The 17,089-nt window shown below is 56.8% G+C and overlaps 1 protein-coding gene across 3 annotated transcripts; it reads right to left on the bottom strand.

Annotated features, from left to right (window-relative positions):
• Nucleotides 1–8,660: 8,660 nt before the first annotated feature.
• Nucleotides 8,661–17,012, bottom strand: LOC140918370 (myeloid-associated differentiation marker-like). 3 transcript variants are annotated; one of them, XR_012161168.1, is made up of 2 exons: nt 10,939–17,012; nt 8,661–10,057 (listed from the first exon to the last, which is right to left on the bottom strand). XR_012161168.1 is itself a non-coding variant. In XM_073362599.1 (2 exons), exon 1 carries the CDS (start codon nt 12,453–12,455, stop codon nt 11,580–11,582), a length of 876 nt encoding a protein of 291 aa, XP_073218700.1. In that variant the 5' UTR covers nt 12,456–17,012; the 3' UTR covers nt 8,662–9,555; nt 11,548–11,579. The 3 variants fall into 3 exon arrangements, 1 of the variants encoding a protein (XP_073218700.1); XR_012161169.1 differs by having other exon boundaries at nt 8,661–9,555; XM_073362599.1 differs by having other exon boundaries at nt 8,662–9,555; nt 11,548–17,012.
• Between the last annotated feature and the right edge of the window lie 77 nt (nt 17,013–17,089).

Below are 17,089 nucleotides of genomic sequence, written 5' to 3'. Positions count from 1 at the left end.
CTTATTCTTTTTAAAATTAATTGTTGATTAAATAACTTGCATTTGCTTTAACTTGTATGTAATGGTCAGTGGGTCAGAGAAGTGCCCAGTGCAGAGAGAGTACCCTGGAGTGGGGACACCCTAGCCACTGACCTACGTGACCACAGCAGGGTTGGGGGGCGAGCCCCCCAGGAATCCTGGGCCCAGCCTTGTTGGGGTTACGAGGACTTGGCCAGTCCTCAAGGGAAGACAGGCCACTGGGTAAAGGAAGTGGGAGCGAGGACTCGGATCCTTTAGCTAGCCCACTTCACTGAGGTAGTGCAGAAGCCAGGAAAGTTCCCCACAAGAGCAGGACTATTCCCCCGCTTACATGAAGCTTCATGACTTCTAAACCTACCTTTTATCTGCTTTCTTCTTGACTCATCTCACCGACCAATCTATGGTCACCCCCCCACCCCCACACACACATCTTGGTCTGTGAGATGGTGGAAGGTTTCTATACTTGACTTCTGCTATAGCCCCAAGGTGCTAAAGAATCCCACAGAGCATTTCATTGGTGTGCTGCAGCCACTGGGATCTGCTCACTTCCTTGTGTGTGGCTCTCCCAATTCCCTTGGAAAACCTTCTCCACCTTGGCGTTTGCTGAACATCTGTGCCCTGTGGTCTCATTCCTCAGGTACGGTCTGTGCCCACCGATGTCAGTGAGTTGTGCCACCGACTCCCCTAGGAGCAGGGTCAGTTCCATGGAGCGCTGCCCTCCTCTCTGCTGCTTGGGAAGTCACCTCTGACCATTTCTATGCAGTTCTGCGAAGACACCTACAAACGCTATGATGCCATCCACTGAGCTGCCCCTTCCCCCACATAGCTCAGTGGCTGATTCCCACCCACTGAGCCCCCCATCCCTCAGGTCTCTCTATGCCTGAACCTGGCGATTCCTACCCAATGAGCCTCCTCTCTCCCTGCAGATTCGGACACAGAAAGGCAGAGCCTCACCCATGTTGGCATGGCATGGCACACACAGGGGGAGAATCGGACATTGGCCAAGAAACACACACACACACAGATGCCCCCTGGCACTGCGGTGCACTCACAACTCATGCCCAGTGAGCGGGATGGCAGAAGCTCACGGATCCACCTTTGCACTGGGACCCTACCCAAGCAGGGACTCACAGGCGAGACACACACAAAAGCAAAGTCACACGGAGATACAACACAAACTGAAGCAGAAAGTCACGTGCCCACCCACCCCCCTGGCCTCCCCCAGCAAAGCAGATTACACAGGCCGAGTGAGTCATATCACTGATGATTTAACTGGGAATTGGTCCTGCTTTGAGCAGGGGGTTGGACTAGATGACCTTCTGGGGTCCCTTCCAACCCTGATATTCTATGATTCTATGATATCCACACACCATCACACCGTCCCAGCTGAGCGGCACGGACACACTTGTGTGCTGACACACACATCCTGAAGCTCTGCTGGATGAAGAGTCTGTGAGCGTGCGACTTGGTAAACGGAGCCCAGAACAGAGCAAGCTGAAGGATTGCAGGTTGCTTTTTATAGCAACGTATCAATCCTGGGAGACAGAGGTTCTACGGAGCGCGGCTCCTCGTAGACACAATTAGAGCAGCTCACTGGTGCAGTGCTTGCGTCAAGGGCCGGCGTGCGTCCCCTGGAGGCATCCTCACGCCTGCGGCCTCGGCTCCATTCTTGGAGTCCCAGCCCCGCGCCGTCGCAGTGTGAAGGGCAGAGCCGAGCCCTGCATCTTTGAGTGTGCTGGGCTTTTCAGCCAGTCGCTTGGTCACGCCTCTACTTTGGGCTGGCTGGTGAACGAAAGGGCATCCCACCCTGCCAGGCTTGATGCAGGGCCTTGTGCAGGGAGGGGCGGGGGGGGGCATGACGACACCTCTTCATAGGTTTCTTAGCTAAGCATGTGAAATGCCTATAACAGGTGTAAACTGGCTCAGCCACCCCCAATCTACCTACCAGCTCCCTGGCCAGCAGCCAAAGCCTGTGCTGTGCCCATGCTGTGGTGACACTTAGGCGGGTCTCCTGTTAGCGCTGCCGGAGTGGTTCAAGGCGTGGTGCCAGGATCTGAAATCCAGGACGGAGCGATGCTCGGGCATGTCAGAAATAGAGCCCAGCGTGCGAGGCAGGAGTGGGGAGGGGCATGGGGCGGGGCCCACAGCAGTGTCCAAGCATGCCCTGTACGAGTCTCCCTACCCCCCCGTTTCCCCAGCCAAGAAGAGGCCAGGAACAGAGGGGCCTGCGCCAGAGGAGGAGGAGAGTGAGAGCTGCAGGGGCGCTGAGTGGCACCGGGGGTGGCACCTAGGCGGCCCCCAGCTGGACGCAGAGCAGGAGGCTGGTTCCCTGGAGGAGGAAAAGGCGGCAGTGGAGGCCATGATGCAGCAGGCGGGGGAGCCCAGGGGGCAGAGCCCCCACTGAGGTTCACAGCTTGTATCCAGACGGGTGCTGGCCTCCTGCGCTTCGTCCTGGTGGCCTGGCCTCCGAACAGGGCCCCCTCCAGCAGGATGTCTCCCACTTCCTGCAGCGGTGCCTGTCCTGCTGCTTTTTTGGCAGGGGCTGCCTGTGTGCCTGGCGGGAGGGGGAGTGGGGGCTGCCCTGCTGGACATGGGCGTGTTGTCCAGCTACATCCCTGTGCCTCCCAGTTTCCTTCCGCTGGCTGCAGGGGGCAGGATCCCCTTGGGATACAGATATGTCTCCCATCTCCCCACCTGGCCCGGGGCCGTGTACGTCCCTGCATGAAACTGCAGCTTTTGGTCCTCTCTGGTACCCCGCACGCGGGAGTCACTGTGTGCTGGTCCGGTACCAGGGTTCCTTTGGTGCACGCGCCCGACCCCTAGCTGTTAAGGTATTCAGAATCCCCTGCCTACGCCAGGAGATCTGTGGGCACGTGGCTGGCATTGCAGGCTGAGCCCCAGCTCGTGGGGGTGGTTGCTCCCTGTGGCCCATCCCTCCACCCCAGCTTGACTAGGCTACAAATGCAACCCCACTGGGGAACCAGCTCGAAGCAGTTCCAGTCTGGAGCAGGGATGCAGTCTCAGGCCAGATCCAGAACCAGCCTGGAGTCTTGCTCTGAGACACAGATACGTTCTGGATTGTGCTACAGGTGGGGCCAGGTTAGCCCACGGTGAGAGCAGGGTCCCTGCCAGGGCTGCATTTGTAGCGTGGGCACTGGGCGGATCCCTGGCAGAGGCCCTGTCTGTACTGCTGTCCCCACAAACGCTGGTACCTGACTTCCACTCGCCTGTGGCCACACAGGGCTCTAAGAGTGGAGCAGAGGGCGTGGCTGGGGCCTGCCAGAGGTTGTGACACCCAGAACACACCCAGCCAGCGCTCCCCGGGACAAATGTGGCGCTGCTCTGACAGGATTTACTCCTGTCCATTGGCCTGCCTTTGAGCTGATGTTTTCTGTCTGGATATCTGTGTACGTGCCTCTCACACAGTGTAGAAGAGGAACTCACCATGGGCGTGCACCTTCCTGGCTGAGTGTGGCGTAACAGGGTCTTCTCTATGGGTGCCCCCGGCCAATGGCTGCTCCAGCCCTGCAGTCATTCATTGCTTCTTACGACTTGGCCAGCGAGTCCCACCTTTCTGGGCGTAAACTGAGTCCATCTCAACAGCAGCCTCCTGGCTTCTTGCTGGGCCTTCAGCCTCACTTCAAAATTTATTGGCTCTCCAGCCCTTGTCACTGGGGACCTTCATGCTCCCATCCCCTGGGAGCCAACAGGGAACCCAGGACCCTGTAGCAAGCAGCTAAACTCTTGTCTATTCAGCCCCACTGCTGCCTCCCATGGCTACCTCCTAGCTCAGCCTGTCTCTAGGCCTCCCTCCCAGCCCCTTCCAATGCTCACTCCTCCACAGATCCCCAAAGGAGGGTGGATTAGTCACAGGGGACAAAGCCTATGCCAGGAGGCTCTGGCATCCAGCAGTCTCAGGCTTGCCCTGGGCTTTTCCTCTTTGAATTCCTCTCTCCAGACTTGGCACCACTCACAGGTGTAACGGGGCATGGCTGATTGAGCCCGCAAGCTCTCCCGAACCCCTTCCTGGTCAGAGGGGGGCTGCAGACGCCATCACACTGGGGGCTGTCTGGGGTTGGTCGGAGATGCATGATGGCCAGCAGGCAGCTTCCCCTTCATAGGCCTTAAGGGAAGTGCTGGGACGGTTAGAACATAAGAACATAAGAATGGCCATACTGGGTTAGACCAAAGGTCCATCCAGCCCAGTATCCTGTCTGCCAACAGTGGCCAATGCCAGGTGCCCCAGAGGGAGTGAACCTAACAGGTAATGATCAAGTGATCTCTCTCCTGCCATCCATCTTCACCCTCTGACAAACAGAGGCTAGGGATACCATTCCTTACCTGTCCCGGCTAAGAGCCATTCATGGACTTAACCTCCATGAATTTATCCAATGCTCTTTTAAACCCTGTTATAGTCCTAGCCTTCACAACCTCCTCAGGCAAGGAGTCCTGACACCTCTGGCTGGGTTGTCTGCGGAGTCCAAACCCCCATCGGCCCTGCAGGGTGACACGCAGGTGGTAGCAAAGGCTCCTGCTCTCAGAGGGTTGCCTGAGCCCCGTCGAGGGGCAGGGGGCCTGACCCCGGAGGGGTGCATTCCCAGGCTGGAGAGGGGCAGGGGGCCTGATGCAGGAGGAGTGAGTGCCCAAGCTGGAGAGGGGCAGGGGACCTGATGCCCAAGGGATGCTTCCCAGGCCGGTGAGGGGCAAGGGGCCTTACACCTGAGGGGTTCGTTCCCAGCCCGGTGAGGGGCAGGGGGCCTGACCCCCAAGGGCTGCATTTCCAGCCCAGAGAGGGGAAGGGGGCCTGACACTGGAGGGGTGCGTGCTCAGGCTGAAGAGGAGCAGAGGGCCTGATGCCCAAGGGGTGCATTCCCAGCCCAGAAAGGGGCAGGGGGCCTGACGCCTGAGGGGTGCATTCCCAAGCCGGAGAGGGGGAGGGGGCCTGACGCCAGAGGGGTGCGTGCCTAGGCCAGAGAGGGGCAGGGGGCCTGACGCCAGAGGGGTGCGTGCCCAGGCTGGAGAGGGGGAGGGGGCCTGATGCCTGAGGGGTGCGTTTGTGACCCAAACACCTTCAGGGTGTGGTGTTCTGTCCCATCTCGTGGCACCGAGACCACTTAGAGAGAGAGATTAATGAGTCTGCTCTACAGCCTTAGCTAACAGGCTTTTAATTCTTGCGGTAGAGGCTCATGCACCAAGCTCCAAAGACTCCAGGCTCCAGAGACTGCAGGTTCAATCCTGCCCACTGACAACTGGGGTCTGTTGCTGTTACAAACACGTTCCCAGCCCGGAGAGGGGCAGGGGGCCTGAGCCCGGAAAGGGGCCAAAGGGCCCTGTAACTCTGACAGAGCGGGGGCACTTGGGGCACCTGCATTTCTTCCCTATGGGAACCTGTGACCAGGAATACGGTGCTTTCTGCAAACAGCAGATTGTCTAACAGCAGGGACAAAGAGCTAGAGGGAGCAGGATTTTTGAACAACTAGTGTACGTGCACATGTCTGACCTAGAGCCCTACTGTAACTGTCCCCAGCAGGAGCTAGAGAGCCCAGCTTCTCCAGCCAGCCCTCCCCCAGGCTCCTGTGTCTGCATGTCTTTTCCATCTGCTTCCCCCTCCCACTGCGCTGTCCCGAGAGCAGCTTTTAAATCCTGCCCCGTTCTTTGTTAGTCTCAGCAGGCTTTGTCCTGCCTGGTCAAACCAGTTTTGTAGGCTCAGCAAGTGATGGAGCAAGAGTCCCCAGAACTAAGTGCTGGCAGCACTATCCCCATACCACCGCTTGAGCCACCTCCATCCTGCCCCACAGCTCCCCTAGGGAGAGGCACTGAGCTACAGAAAACACCAGGCCAACATATGGTGCAAACAGATTATCATCGAGCAGCTCTCTACTCCTCACGCTGGTCTTCCTTTTCCAGAGAACAGGGCCCAGGCAGGCCCCTCTGCCCAGAGAGGGGTTTCACCCCTTGTGCTGCTGAGAGGCACGGGGCACACAGCCCTGGAGAGCGAATCGCAGTGTTTATACACAGGACAGGCCCAGTGCAGGCAGGGCAGACTTCCCCACATGACCCTAGGGGAGCCCTCTGCAAACCCAACCAGGCCACGGATCAGCTGTGATTGGCCAGTGTGGACACTTCTGCATTAGGGACTGGGCTGACACCTCCCGGTACATAACACAACACACACACACACTTTCTACAGACCAGCTGGCAGGTCACAATGACCCACGTTGGATCTGATCTGGTGTTCACAATGTAAGTGCCCCCCCCGTTCCATCTTCCATGCTGTACCACCACAACTCCCAGAACAGGCAGGGCTGGAACAGGCTGGCATTATAAATCAGACACTTGCAGGGTCAAGCCAGGACACATTTTTGGACTGGTCTGTACTGATATCCCCAAGTTTTACCACTAGATGGCAGCTCAAGAGCAATTATTTGTACTGTATTACTAGATGCCACCCATAAATCAGGACCCTGCTGTGCTAGGCGCTGTACGTACAGACTCCCTGCCCCAAAGCTCTTACCATTTAAGTCCAAATGAGGGGCTGGCCAAACTGCAGCTGACAGACTTCTGCAATGTATCCTGCAAGGGTGTGGAGCACATGTAGCATTGCATTCTGGGACTTGTAGTCTTCACAGGCTGCAGCTTCATTGTAAGGCTGATGCTCACACATCCTTAAACAACATCCTCTATTTCATGCGAACTAGGTGGGAACTTGGGAAGCTGCCAACGCACACGGTGACTCAGCATTCCCTTTCTCTCACACTGCAATGGAGAGATCTTCAAGACACTCCAGTCCTGACCCATTCCTGGCTCCTCCTTCCTTTGATCTGTACCTCTTTGCACTTTGCCACCTGCCGCCCTTCCAGTGCATTGGCAGCACTTTGCTTTGCTTCCCACACACTGATAAAGAAACTTCTGGAAAGCCTGCCTGGGGCTTTTATTACTGGTGTTTGTATCTATTGGCTAGAGCAGGGGTTCTCAGACTTCATTGCACCAAGACCTCCTTCTGATAACAATTACTAGAGGAGGGAGAGAGAAGCCTGAGCCACCTACTTAAACCCTGCTGCCCTGGGTGTGGGGGGGAGGGGGGAGCCTAAGCCCCACCACTCCGGGCAGGGGTGCCAAAGCTGAAGCCCAAGGGCTTCAGCCCTAGGCAGGGGGGCTGTAACTTGAATTCTGCCACCCAGGACTGAAGCCCTCGGGCTTGGGCCCCGAGCGGTGCAGCTTGGGCTTCAGCCCTGGGCCCCAGCAAGTCTAAGCCAGCCCTGGTGACCCCATTAAAATTGGGTCCTGACCCACAGTTTGAGAACCGCTGGGCTAAAGCAAGGACTGCTGAACTCTGATCCCAACTTTCCTACTAGCTCCCACCTTCAGCTTGGGCAGGTCATGTCATTCATCTGTGCCTCGGTTTTCCCATCTGATGAATGGGAATTATGCCTCATGAGGGTCTGAAAGTAAAGTGCAAAGCCAGATCGGTTAGTCCACTAAAAGCTGCCTACCATTTCAAGGGAACCATTATGGAGCCCCTGTGCCTTCCAGAGACACCTACCCGACCTACGCCCTGCTGGACTCTCCCAACCAGACCTCTAGGGAGCTCCCATTCCCAGCATACACAGTATCTCTCCATTAGCATGCCATGTGCTCTGGGGACCTGACAGTGTCTGCCGTGATCTGCAATTTGGAGCCTCTTCCTGGCCCATTGCTGCACCTCCCAATCCCAGCTGTCGCTGGAGAAGTCCCACTCCATACTACTCCCAAGGTCTTGCTCCACCCCCAGGACGTTCTGCTTCGCTGCCCCACACACAAGGGTTGGCTGGGGGCAGGTGACTCCTTGGGACTAGACTACCCTGGGCAGGCATTGCCCCACACTGGAGTCCAGGTCACGGGGTAATTCAAGGCAGAGCCCCAGTATCTCTCCTAATGGGAGAGCCAATGGATGAGTGACATCTCCCCTGAAGTGGTGAATGCAGGGTCCTCTCCGATTCTGGCCACTGAATTCCAACTCATAGTCATAAAGCATAAGGCCAGAAGGTACCCCCAGATCATCCCATGAGATCTATCACAGGCCACCAACACCCACCCACTAAACCCAGCAGCCGATGGGAAATGAGGGGAACTTGTGACAGCAGCGGCGGGGACAGGGTCTGCAGTTCGGCAGCAAGACCCGATGTCCCTGTTTCCCTGAATCAGTCTCCTTTGGGAACAAACACAGAAATCCCTGCATGCTGGGACTCATCGCCATAGATAATTTACAGTTCAGACATCACTAAACCCACCACTCTGCTCAGCCAGACTGAAATGGGAGAATGCCTGTTAGTTGTGATGGCATTAGAGAAACAGGAAGTTTCAGTCTTAGAGCCATTGTTCTGGACACACTAAGAAGGCAACAATTATAAATTGGCAGTAGCACCTGGAGGCCTCAGCCAAGAGCAGGATATCTTTGTGCTAAGCACTCTGTGTACTCATAGTGAAAGACAAACGCTGCCCCACAGACCTTACAATGGGAATAAATAGTCAAACAGAGGGTGGGAGAAATCTGGTATTATCCCCATTTTACAGCTGGTGAATTGAGGCACTGAGAGGTTAAATGACTTGCCCAACATCTTCCAGGACGTCTCTAGCAGAGCCAGGAATTGAACTCAGCCCACTTGAGTACCGTAAGCACAATGTCCTCTTTAAAGTGCTGTGGGCCCAGGGATTCCGTAACAGCTTGGGCTGAAACACATGCTCAGATAAAAAACAAAGCAAGACATTAAAACTGTCAGTCCGTGCTAGTAAACTTTATTTACAGTGTGCACCTGACCCCAGAAACAATCACCACACGCCTGTGATGTGCACGGTCTGGGCCGTAACCAGGGCGGGCCAAGTGGGGCAGCTGCCCAGGGTGCAAAGCCGGGGTGGGGGTGGAAAAATGTGTCAGAAAAATGACAAAACAAAACGATACAGGGCACAAATAGGCTTGCTCGTCCCAGGCCTAGTTACAGCTCCATACATGATAAGGATCCCACTGCGACTGAGCACTTCCTGCGTGCTGCCTGGGATTGCTGGCTTAGTCCAAGGTTCGGGACTGTGTTAGCACCTTGACAATGCTGTAGGCAGGGAAGGGTTTTCCATCCATGGGTTTGCAGTCTTCATGATCTCACTCCACTTGGCTTGGACAGAGTTTAATCAGTTTAATCACTAGAGGTGGGATACTCTTTCCTGGGGAAACTTCTGTAACCCTTTCCTCATCATGTTGACTCAGTTTTTCTTGGACGGGCTGATACTAGCCAAAGGAGAAACCATGAACTGAGCCTTCCCCAGCCTCTCTCCAGGTCACAGCCCAAAGGTGACCTGGCAAAGTGTACAATACATTAGCCTTGTGTTCTTTTACTGCTTCTTTATGATGGAGAAAGACGGTCTGAAAGGGTTTGTCATTGAAAAAAAAAATTCTGCTTTTCACAATTCAATTCAAGTCCTGTCTAGCTTGGAAAGATTCGATGGTGACAGGAGAACTTGCGAAATGATGAGATCGCAAAAGCCAAGAGAGCGAAAGCTGAGTACCTGAGTGGGTGAGACAAAGGAATGTCTAATCAGACTGTTTTGGGGGGTTTCGATGGGAGGATGGGGGTGGTTTTCAGGCATATTTAACTCCAATGACAAATTAACATTCTGAAGAAAGGCTGCCTTTGCCGCTAAAGATCAACACACCCAGCCCTTCGCTTCTGCTGTGAGAGCTCACACTATATATCCCTAAGGCCCCCCACACCCGTCAACAAAACCAGGGAGACCAGACATGACCGTCCTGAGATTTCTAAAGTACAAAACAAGCAGGAAAACTCGCTCTCCCTTTTTGCAATCATAAAGCAGCCAAAAAAGAGCAAAAGCTCCATTTAAAAAACTTCCTTTGCGCGTCATCTTTAAACTTCTGTCCTGGGGAACGAGGACAGCTCGCTCAGGTTTCAGGAAGACTATAAAGCTGGAACGTGAAGCTGCCCCTGGAGACAATGCACTGCTTTGGCAGGGGGCACTCACACTGCGTGCATGCTGATGCACTTTTTGCTGACTGAAAAAGAATGGGAAGAAACACGTGGGTGGATTCACAGATAGCTGTGCATAGACGTGCACACACAGAGCTTAAAGCCAGGCCCGGTGCCAGCCCCCCTGGTTTGACGGCAAGCCTTACAATGTTCTGTATACACATGTACGGGTTTGCACAAATTTTGTTTCATTTTTGCCTTCCAGTTTAGCCCTGTTCTAAATGGCGGCCATCTCTCATCACTGTCAGCAGGGCCAAAGCCACAGGCTGCCCTCAGCAAGGTGGCTGCCATGTCCCTTTGACACTGCAGGTGAACAAACACCTTCAGTTCCCCCAGCAGGAATGGCCACCACCTCCCATTGCTCCCAGCGGGGAAGAAGCCAAGCTGCCCGCAGGAGTGGGAGTGGCCATGTGAGGGTCAGGCTGGAGAATGTGGCAACCCGGGAATGGGGCTGCCAAAGGGGACAGGGAGGGAACGGTGCGGTGCCAGACTGAGGTGGGGTGTGGCTCAGGCGAATGTGGGGAAGTAGAGGGGAGCACGAATGCGGAAGCTGCCCATTAGGTAGGGAGGAGGATAGAATGGCAGCTCCCATGCCCCAGGGATCGGGAGGGGAAGTGGAGGCCCGGCTGAGCAGTGAGGGTGTCTTATGGGGTCATGTGTTGCAGGTTGGATTTTAGCCCTAATGGGGCCGGTGAGGGGGGAGCTTTCCCGGAAAGGTGAGACCCTCAGATAGTAGGTCTATGAACACTAGCCTGACTGATCATAAAATAGCTCCACACCCTTGGGGCTGGCCATGCCGGTGTCACCCCTCTGCAGTCAGCCATTCCTACCTGCCACACCCTGCTTGCTGCAGACCCTGACATGCTCCCCTCCCCAGCCCGGTGCCCAGCCCTCTAAGCACACACACCTCTGTTTGCATAGCCACAGCCTTTGAAAGTTCATTTCCTGGAGGGAGGGTGGGAGCCCTGGGCGCTGTTTACCTGCCTTCAGACCAGAGTTTGAGGCACAGGAAAGTTTCTCTGAGTCGCAGCATCATAACACACTAACTAGCCAGGACTCAGTAACCCAGCCTCAGCCCCAGCCCCCGATGCTCCTTGGGCTTCCAGGGCCCAATCCAACACAGGTTGAAATCAATGCAAAGTCTCCCATTCGCTTCAGTGGGCTTTGGATTGGGATCCCCCCATTCCTGACCTCCCCGCCCTTCTGCGGCTCACTCACAGGTTGCTGTACACCCGGGCAACAGGCAGCACCTTCTGTCCCTTCCCCTCCCGACATGTCCTGCAAGGAACGCCCTGATTCCCTGCAGCAGCACCTGGGCCCCAGCGGTAGCCACCTGCAGCTCCTGGAGCAGCAGCCAAATCAAATACACACAGAAGCCCCTGGTGCATGGACATGCCAAGAAGGCTAGGATGTGGGGGAAGAAATGCAAAACAGTTGAGGCCAAAGCAGTTCCCCCTGCGCGACGGGCAGCCCCGGTCCCTTCCCACTACTTCAGTGCTGATGGTTCCCACCGTACCCCCGAAGGTGCGCATGGCTGATAACGCTCTGTTAGGCCGTACTGGTCATGAAGACCATCTTGGAGGAGTACACCAGGTCGACAATGTAGGCGATGAGGTTGAAGAAGGTGAGGAAGGTCACGCCCAGCCGTCTGTTCCAAAAGTGAAGGCTGTCACCTGAACTGGGTCTGGGGTTCCCTCTGAAGTTGAAGACGGGCCAGATGATGGCAGCCGTCAGGTACAGGAGTACAGCCAAGGCGTTGTAACCCACCAGGACTTTCTCCAAAGGGAAGGGAATGTAGGTGAGACACCGGCCGATGGTGAGGATGATGATGAACAGCGTGACAATGAAGCAGATGCTGTAGACAGCTATGCACCATAGCTGGCCGGGTTCGGTTTTATATGTCGTGGGTTTACTCACCAAGGAGAAGATAAGACAAGCCACGTAGGCTTCAAACACCTTCAGGAGGCCAGGGACAGTGGTGAGGAAGCTGCTCCTGTCTCCAGGCCTGGCTCGGGTCAGTCCAACCTCGATGGTGTAGGCAATGAAACAGACGCAGGACATGGCTGTAGTTGCTGCCTGATAAGCACATTTGTTGTCAGAGCAAATGTCGGTGATGAAGGTGGAAGGGTATATGATGGAAGAGGTGAAGATCATGAGCACCGCCAGCATGGCGAAGGCGCTGGTGAAGTCATCCCAGGACAGCGGCAGCTTCTCAGAAAAGCCAAACAGCTCCAGCACCACGATCAGCATGGACACCAAGAAGCAGAAGCACCAGGTGAACATGCACCAGGTCCCATAGGTTCCTTGGAACTGGCCGGAAGCAGCCGCCAGACTGAAGGCCGTGCAGGACAGGAAGATCTCAAAGAACCGGACAATCCCCACAGGGATGATCAAGGAGCGAAAATTCAGCTCGACGACTGGCATGATGCTCTGGGCATGAGAGAACCCCAGCAACCTGTGCCAACTGCAGCAGCCTTTGCCTCTCAAACTGCAGAGCCAGGTGGGAAGGCAAGAAATTCAGGCACCCTCGCCCACAAAGCTTGGCCCAGGCTGGCATGCACTAGGCGTGAAGGGCTGGAGCAGGTCTGGAAGGCTGTATTGTTAGAACAGAGTGTGAAGTGCCAATCTTGGGCACAGCCTACCTGCCCAGCTTGCAGCACCGCCCAAGTGAAGCACCAGGGAGAGTGGATGCAATTGGAGTTTGCTCTTATCTGGGGAAAGGGGGTGGGACCCTGGTCCAGGGAGATGGAGCTAGGGAAGAAACACTTAATAAAATGGCCGATTATCTGACGCTCTGCCTGAGCCCAGCCTGGAGTGAGCAGGAGGGTCCCACTCACAGCACTGCTCCCCGGCTCTCTGCCTTGCACTGTGCTGGCTGGTGAAGGGCTTCTTCGGCATCGCGGGGAATGGCTGCCTGGCTTGCTCCTGGAGCTGAATTCCAGGAGGTGCCCCTGTGCTCCCTCTCGGCTCAGGGCAGGGCAGCAGCAGAGTAGATCATTCACAGGGGAGCTGGTTAAAGAGCAACTCGTGGTGTCGCTGCAGCTGACTGGTTCCTGGGAATTCTGTGTAGCTAGATCGCCTGCCCCCTCCACTCACACGGTCATGCTCCAAAGCTTCTGTCCACACAGACTCACACCTCCCTGAGCCTGCTGCCCCCCCCCAGCCCCATGGGGTCCTTCACACCTGGGCGAGGTGCGCGTGTATGTGTGCGGGGCTCACAGGGCTGATTCAGATTTCACCCACGCTGGTGTAAATGAGGAGGCACTGCAATGAAGTCAACAGGGCTACACCACTGCACAGCTAGGGCCAGGGAGAATCAGGCCCTAGTACCTGGTAGCAAGTGTCAGTGGTACAAGGTGCCATGCGTTCACAATGGCTGCTCACCTCAGTGCTTCCCCCGCAAGCCGGTTCCCCTGAGCTGGGCTAGCAGCTGGCAGCCCACGTGCTTACCTTCTCTCTGTAAAGCAAAGGGGGGGTGCATGCCAGGAGGTTCCCACCTGCGCTGAAGGGAGGTGGAGACAGCGTGAGGCTGCGTTAAAGCCTGTGGCCCTCCAGAGAACGGGAGGTGCCATCCAGGAATGTGAAGATAGCTGGTGTTCTTTGCAGCTGGATGTGCTTGAGGCTAGAGGTGCTATGAAGCCAGGTCCTGAGCCTGCAGCTGGCTCCATGTAGGTGCCAGGGGTTGTGGGTGCAGGAGCGAGGCCCTGGGGTGTGTGTGGCAGGAGGCTGGATGATGCAGTAGCTGTTCCAGGTGAGACTGAGGAGGTTTGGGTGGAGTAGTGGCCCCAGGGGATTCAGCCCTGGAGCGATCCAGGCTGAGTTGGTGCTGACTGGCCCCCCTTTATCACCCTTGGGAGATCTCCTTGGCTCTCTTCCTCCTGCACTTTCATTGTAGGGCTAGGCCTAGGGCTGCTGGGGTATTGCACATCAGGAACTATTAACCCCTTCTCCCCCACAACTTGTAATCCCATGTAGTAAGAACTAGCAGGATGAGGCCTATTGCCTCAGCTACTGGGCAGAGGCTGTGAGTTGGGCGAGGACCTCATTCATCCTTCAGCAACAGCTTTGGCAGGTGACGTGAAAGGAAACCTGGCCCGAGCTGAGCTGGTGGGAACGGCTCTTTGCATAACCTAGTGCTTCACGCTCCTTTGGACGCTGGCCTAAGAACCTGACACGCCAGCCCCTTGTGGGGGAAACAGCCTTTGCTGTAGGAGGCTGCCCTTTGGCACACTCTGTCTGTGGGTTTGGTTTGCTCTGTGCTACTTGATGAATTTTGTTCCTCACAGCAGAGCAGGGTCCTCCTGGCTACTCCCTGTGTCCCAGTGGAGAAGGGACTAGCTCTTGAGATTGAAGCACAAGCCTGGGTGCAGGACTCCTGGGTTCCACCTACCTGCCTGCCTGCCCTCCACCCATCCACATCCTGGGAGTTCCCAGCTGGTGCATTATAACATTGCTGGGCTCTGTCAAACACCTGTTGCATTCTACCCGCAGAGGTGGCGGCATTTCACTGCTGGATGACGGGATTCAGGTGGTGTTTGCACATGCCTTGGTAGGGGCAGGGCTCCAGAATGTGCGAGGTTATTGCATCTGGGTTCCTGAGGGGTGGAGGGTGGTGAAAGGAGGAGAGCAGCATGCTCCTGGCGCAGGCAGTTGCATGTAAAATGGCCCCGATCCTGGGAACTCAGTGCTTGGGTAACCAGCTTGGGCACCTGGGGCCTGATTTCCAGAGGCGGGGCCGTGTGGCTGTGGCTCACCTTGCTATCAAGCTGCAGGTAAGGTACTCAGCCCCACTGAAAACCAGGCACAGGGGGTCACAGGTTGGCCTCCCAAATCAGTGGCTGTAGCATTCCTGGGTGGGAGCTCTCTCTGGCTAGGGGAGATGGAGACACCCAGTGAGCGGAGGGGCCCACTGGCTCATAGAACCTCTCCTTGCCCGCAGAGCTAGGGCAGATGTGATAAGCAGTGCTCGTCCCCGCTGGCACACTGCTGGGAATGAGGAGCAAGCCAGGTGGAGGCGCAGGCTGGGGCAGGGCCAGACTCCTTCTCTGCTGTTTGCGAATAATTAACAGGGCCTGCCAGCGGCACAGTGCAGTGATTGGAGAGAAGAGGCCGGTGCTACCCCCAGAGCTGGGAATGTGGAGGAATGCAGCTCTGTAAAGGGCCGCACTGCTCTGGATGAAGGGAATGGCAGGACTAGGCCTGGCTTGTCCCTGTCCCCGTATTACCTCCCGCTTGCTAGTGGATTCAGCCTCTGGGAAGAGGTAGCCCCATTTTCCAGATAGACAACCTAGGTCCAAGGAGGGGACGAAGCCCCTTGGTAAGGTCGCCAAGCCAGGGACCGTTGCTTGGTGCCAGACCCCTGGGGTTTCCTCTCCGCAGTGAGCAAACAAGCTTTGCAGGGGCAGACTTCGCACTGTCCGCGCATTAACTGACCTACCAGAATTGCAGGCCAACCCCACGTTGGGACCCAGCCTAGAGCAGGGATTCACCCGAGAATAGTGGTGCAGAGTCTTACGCCCTCCTTCCTGGGGATCTCCTCTAGCCTGGAGGCCTAGCCTGTGCCCCAGGGCAGGCAGCGCAGTGGCTGGGGCTGGAGAGCCCCTAGCATGCTCCTGGTAACCCTGTGAAGCCCTTGTACTCCGGGGGAGCGGCAGGGGCTGGGCTGGTGGGAGCTGGTGTTTTTATGCCCTGGCGACCAGTCTGCAGTATTTTATACTCTCTTTAGCAACCAGTGATGGGCAGTGAAATGGGCCTGCAGCACGCTGGCAAAGGAGTGGTGGGACCATTTGGGGAGCTCCCAGCAGCACCATTCAGCCCCAGCTCCTGGCCAGCCCTAAATGGGCAGGGGGGTTGGGGTTGGAGGCAGGCTCTGCAGAGCCCCATGGGAGCGTATTAAGAGCTGCCAGGCAATGCAGGGAGCTGCCCTCCTTCCCACTCCTAGACAAACAGGTCCTGCATGGAGCTCTGCATTGGTGGCTTGCACATATAGCTGGGGCCAGCCGTGCCAGCTGGACAGTACCCACCACAAGGGCTCTGCTCTCAGCTGGGGACTCTAGGGCAATTATCCCAGACCCAATACTTTCGGCCAGCTGCCCTTACAGGTGCATTGGCCCCTGCTGGCAAGAGGTGGGGAGCAGAGCCTTGCAGCCCGAGGGGCCAGCCTGCAAGGGCTGGGTTTGGATTGGGTCTGCTCACTCCTCCTGCCCAGGGGGTCAGGGAGGCAGCAGCCGTGTGTCCCGTTCCTGCCAGCTGCCACCAACTCACTGTGCCGATGCCATGCGGAGTGAGTGTGCTGAGGAGCCCACAGCACCCACAGTGCAGCGGGGGGGTTGGGGCTGGCAGGAATGGGGCATGCAGCAGCCTGCTGTGTTGACCCCACGGGCAAGGCAGCTGGAGACGGTTCATGGGTATGCGGTGTGGGGAGCCCCCTCAGGTCTGAGCCCCAAGGACAAGGGGGCAGGGACAGGGGCAGGGGTGAAAAGGACTCGACTCACTCTTGGGCTGGGTGGGGTCAGCTGTGCCCGAGCAGACCTCTAGGAAGGTGGGGCTAGGGAGCAGGGTGGGGGAATGGCCCAGGGGAGCTGGCTGGAGGGCCCTGTGGAGAAGGCGTCTGGCAGCGTGGGCCGCTCCAGGCTGGCCAGGGCATAGCCCCAGCTGACCACTGCTGATTCCTCTCTTCCTGTGAGGGGCTGGCTGCAGCCTTCCCTGTCGGGCTCGAGGCACTTGGCCTGTTGGGGACCTTAGTCTGGCTGATGCCCCAGGCAGAGCACAGCTGGGTCGGGATGGGGGGAGAGGGGACTCTCTGACTGGAAGGAGTCTCAAGAGCCCCACTGCTCATTCCCTCTCAGTGGCAACGGCTCAGGGCCCCCAGGCCTTTTTAGCCTCTAGCTCCCCTCTGGGGAAAGGCCAAGGGTCCCTGCGGAGAAGGGGGTCCAAACAGAGATGGGTTAGGCATAGACGCACAGGCGGCAGGAAGGGAACCCTGGCTGAAGCACTGTACATGGGGCCGGGGTGGGAACAACTCTGCATGGCTCCCTTCCCTGTGGGGGGATGAACAG

Source organism: Lepidochelys kempii, chromosome 10 (genome assembly GCF_965140265.1).
Source record: "Lepidochelys kempii isolate rLepKem1 chromosome 10, rLepKem1.hap2, whole genome shotgun sequence".
In the NCBI taxonomy this organism is placed as follows: Eukaryota; Metazoa; Chordata; order Testudines; family Cheloniidae; genus Lepidochelys; species Lepidochelys kempii.
The sequence above is the reverse complement of the archived record's forward strand: the minus strand, read 5'-3'. Positions and strand labels throughout refer to the sequence as shown.

What these genes read in the sequence shown, in the direction of transcription:
- LOC140918370 (XM_073362599.1), bottom strand. Translation starts at nt 12,455, where the DNA reads ATGCCAGTCGTCGAGCTGAATTTTCGCTCCTTGATCATCCCTGTGGGG.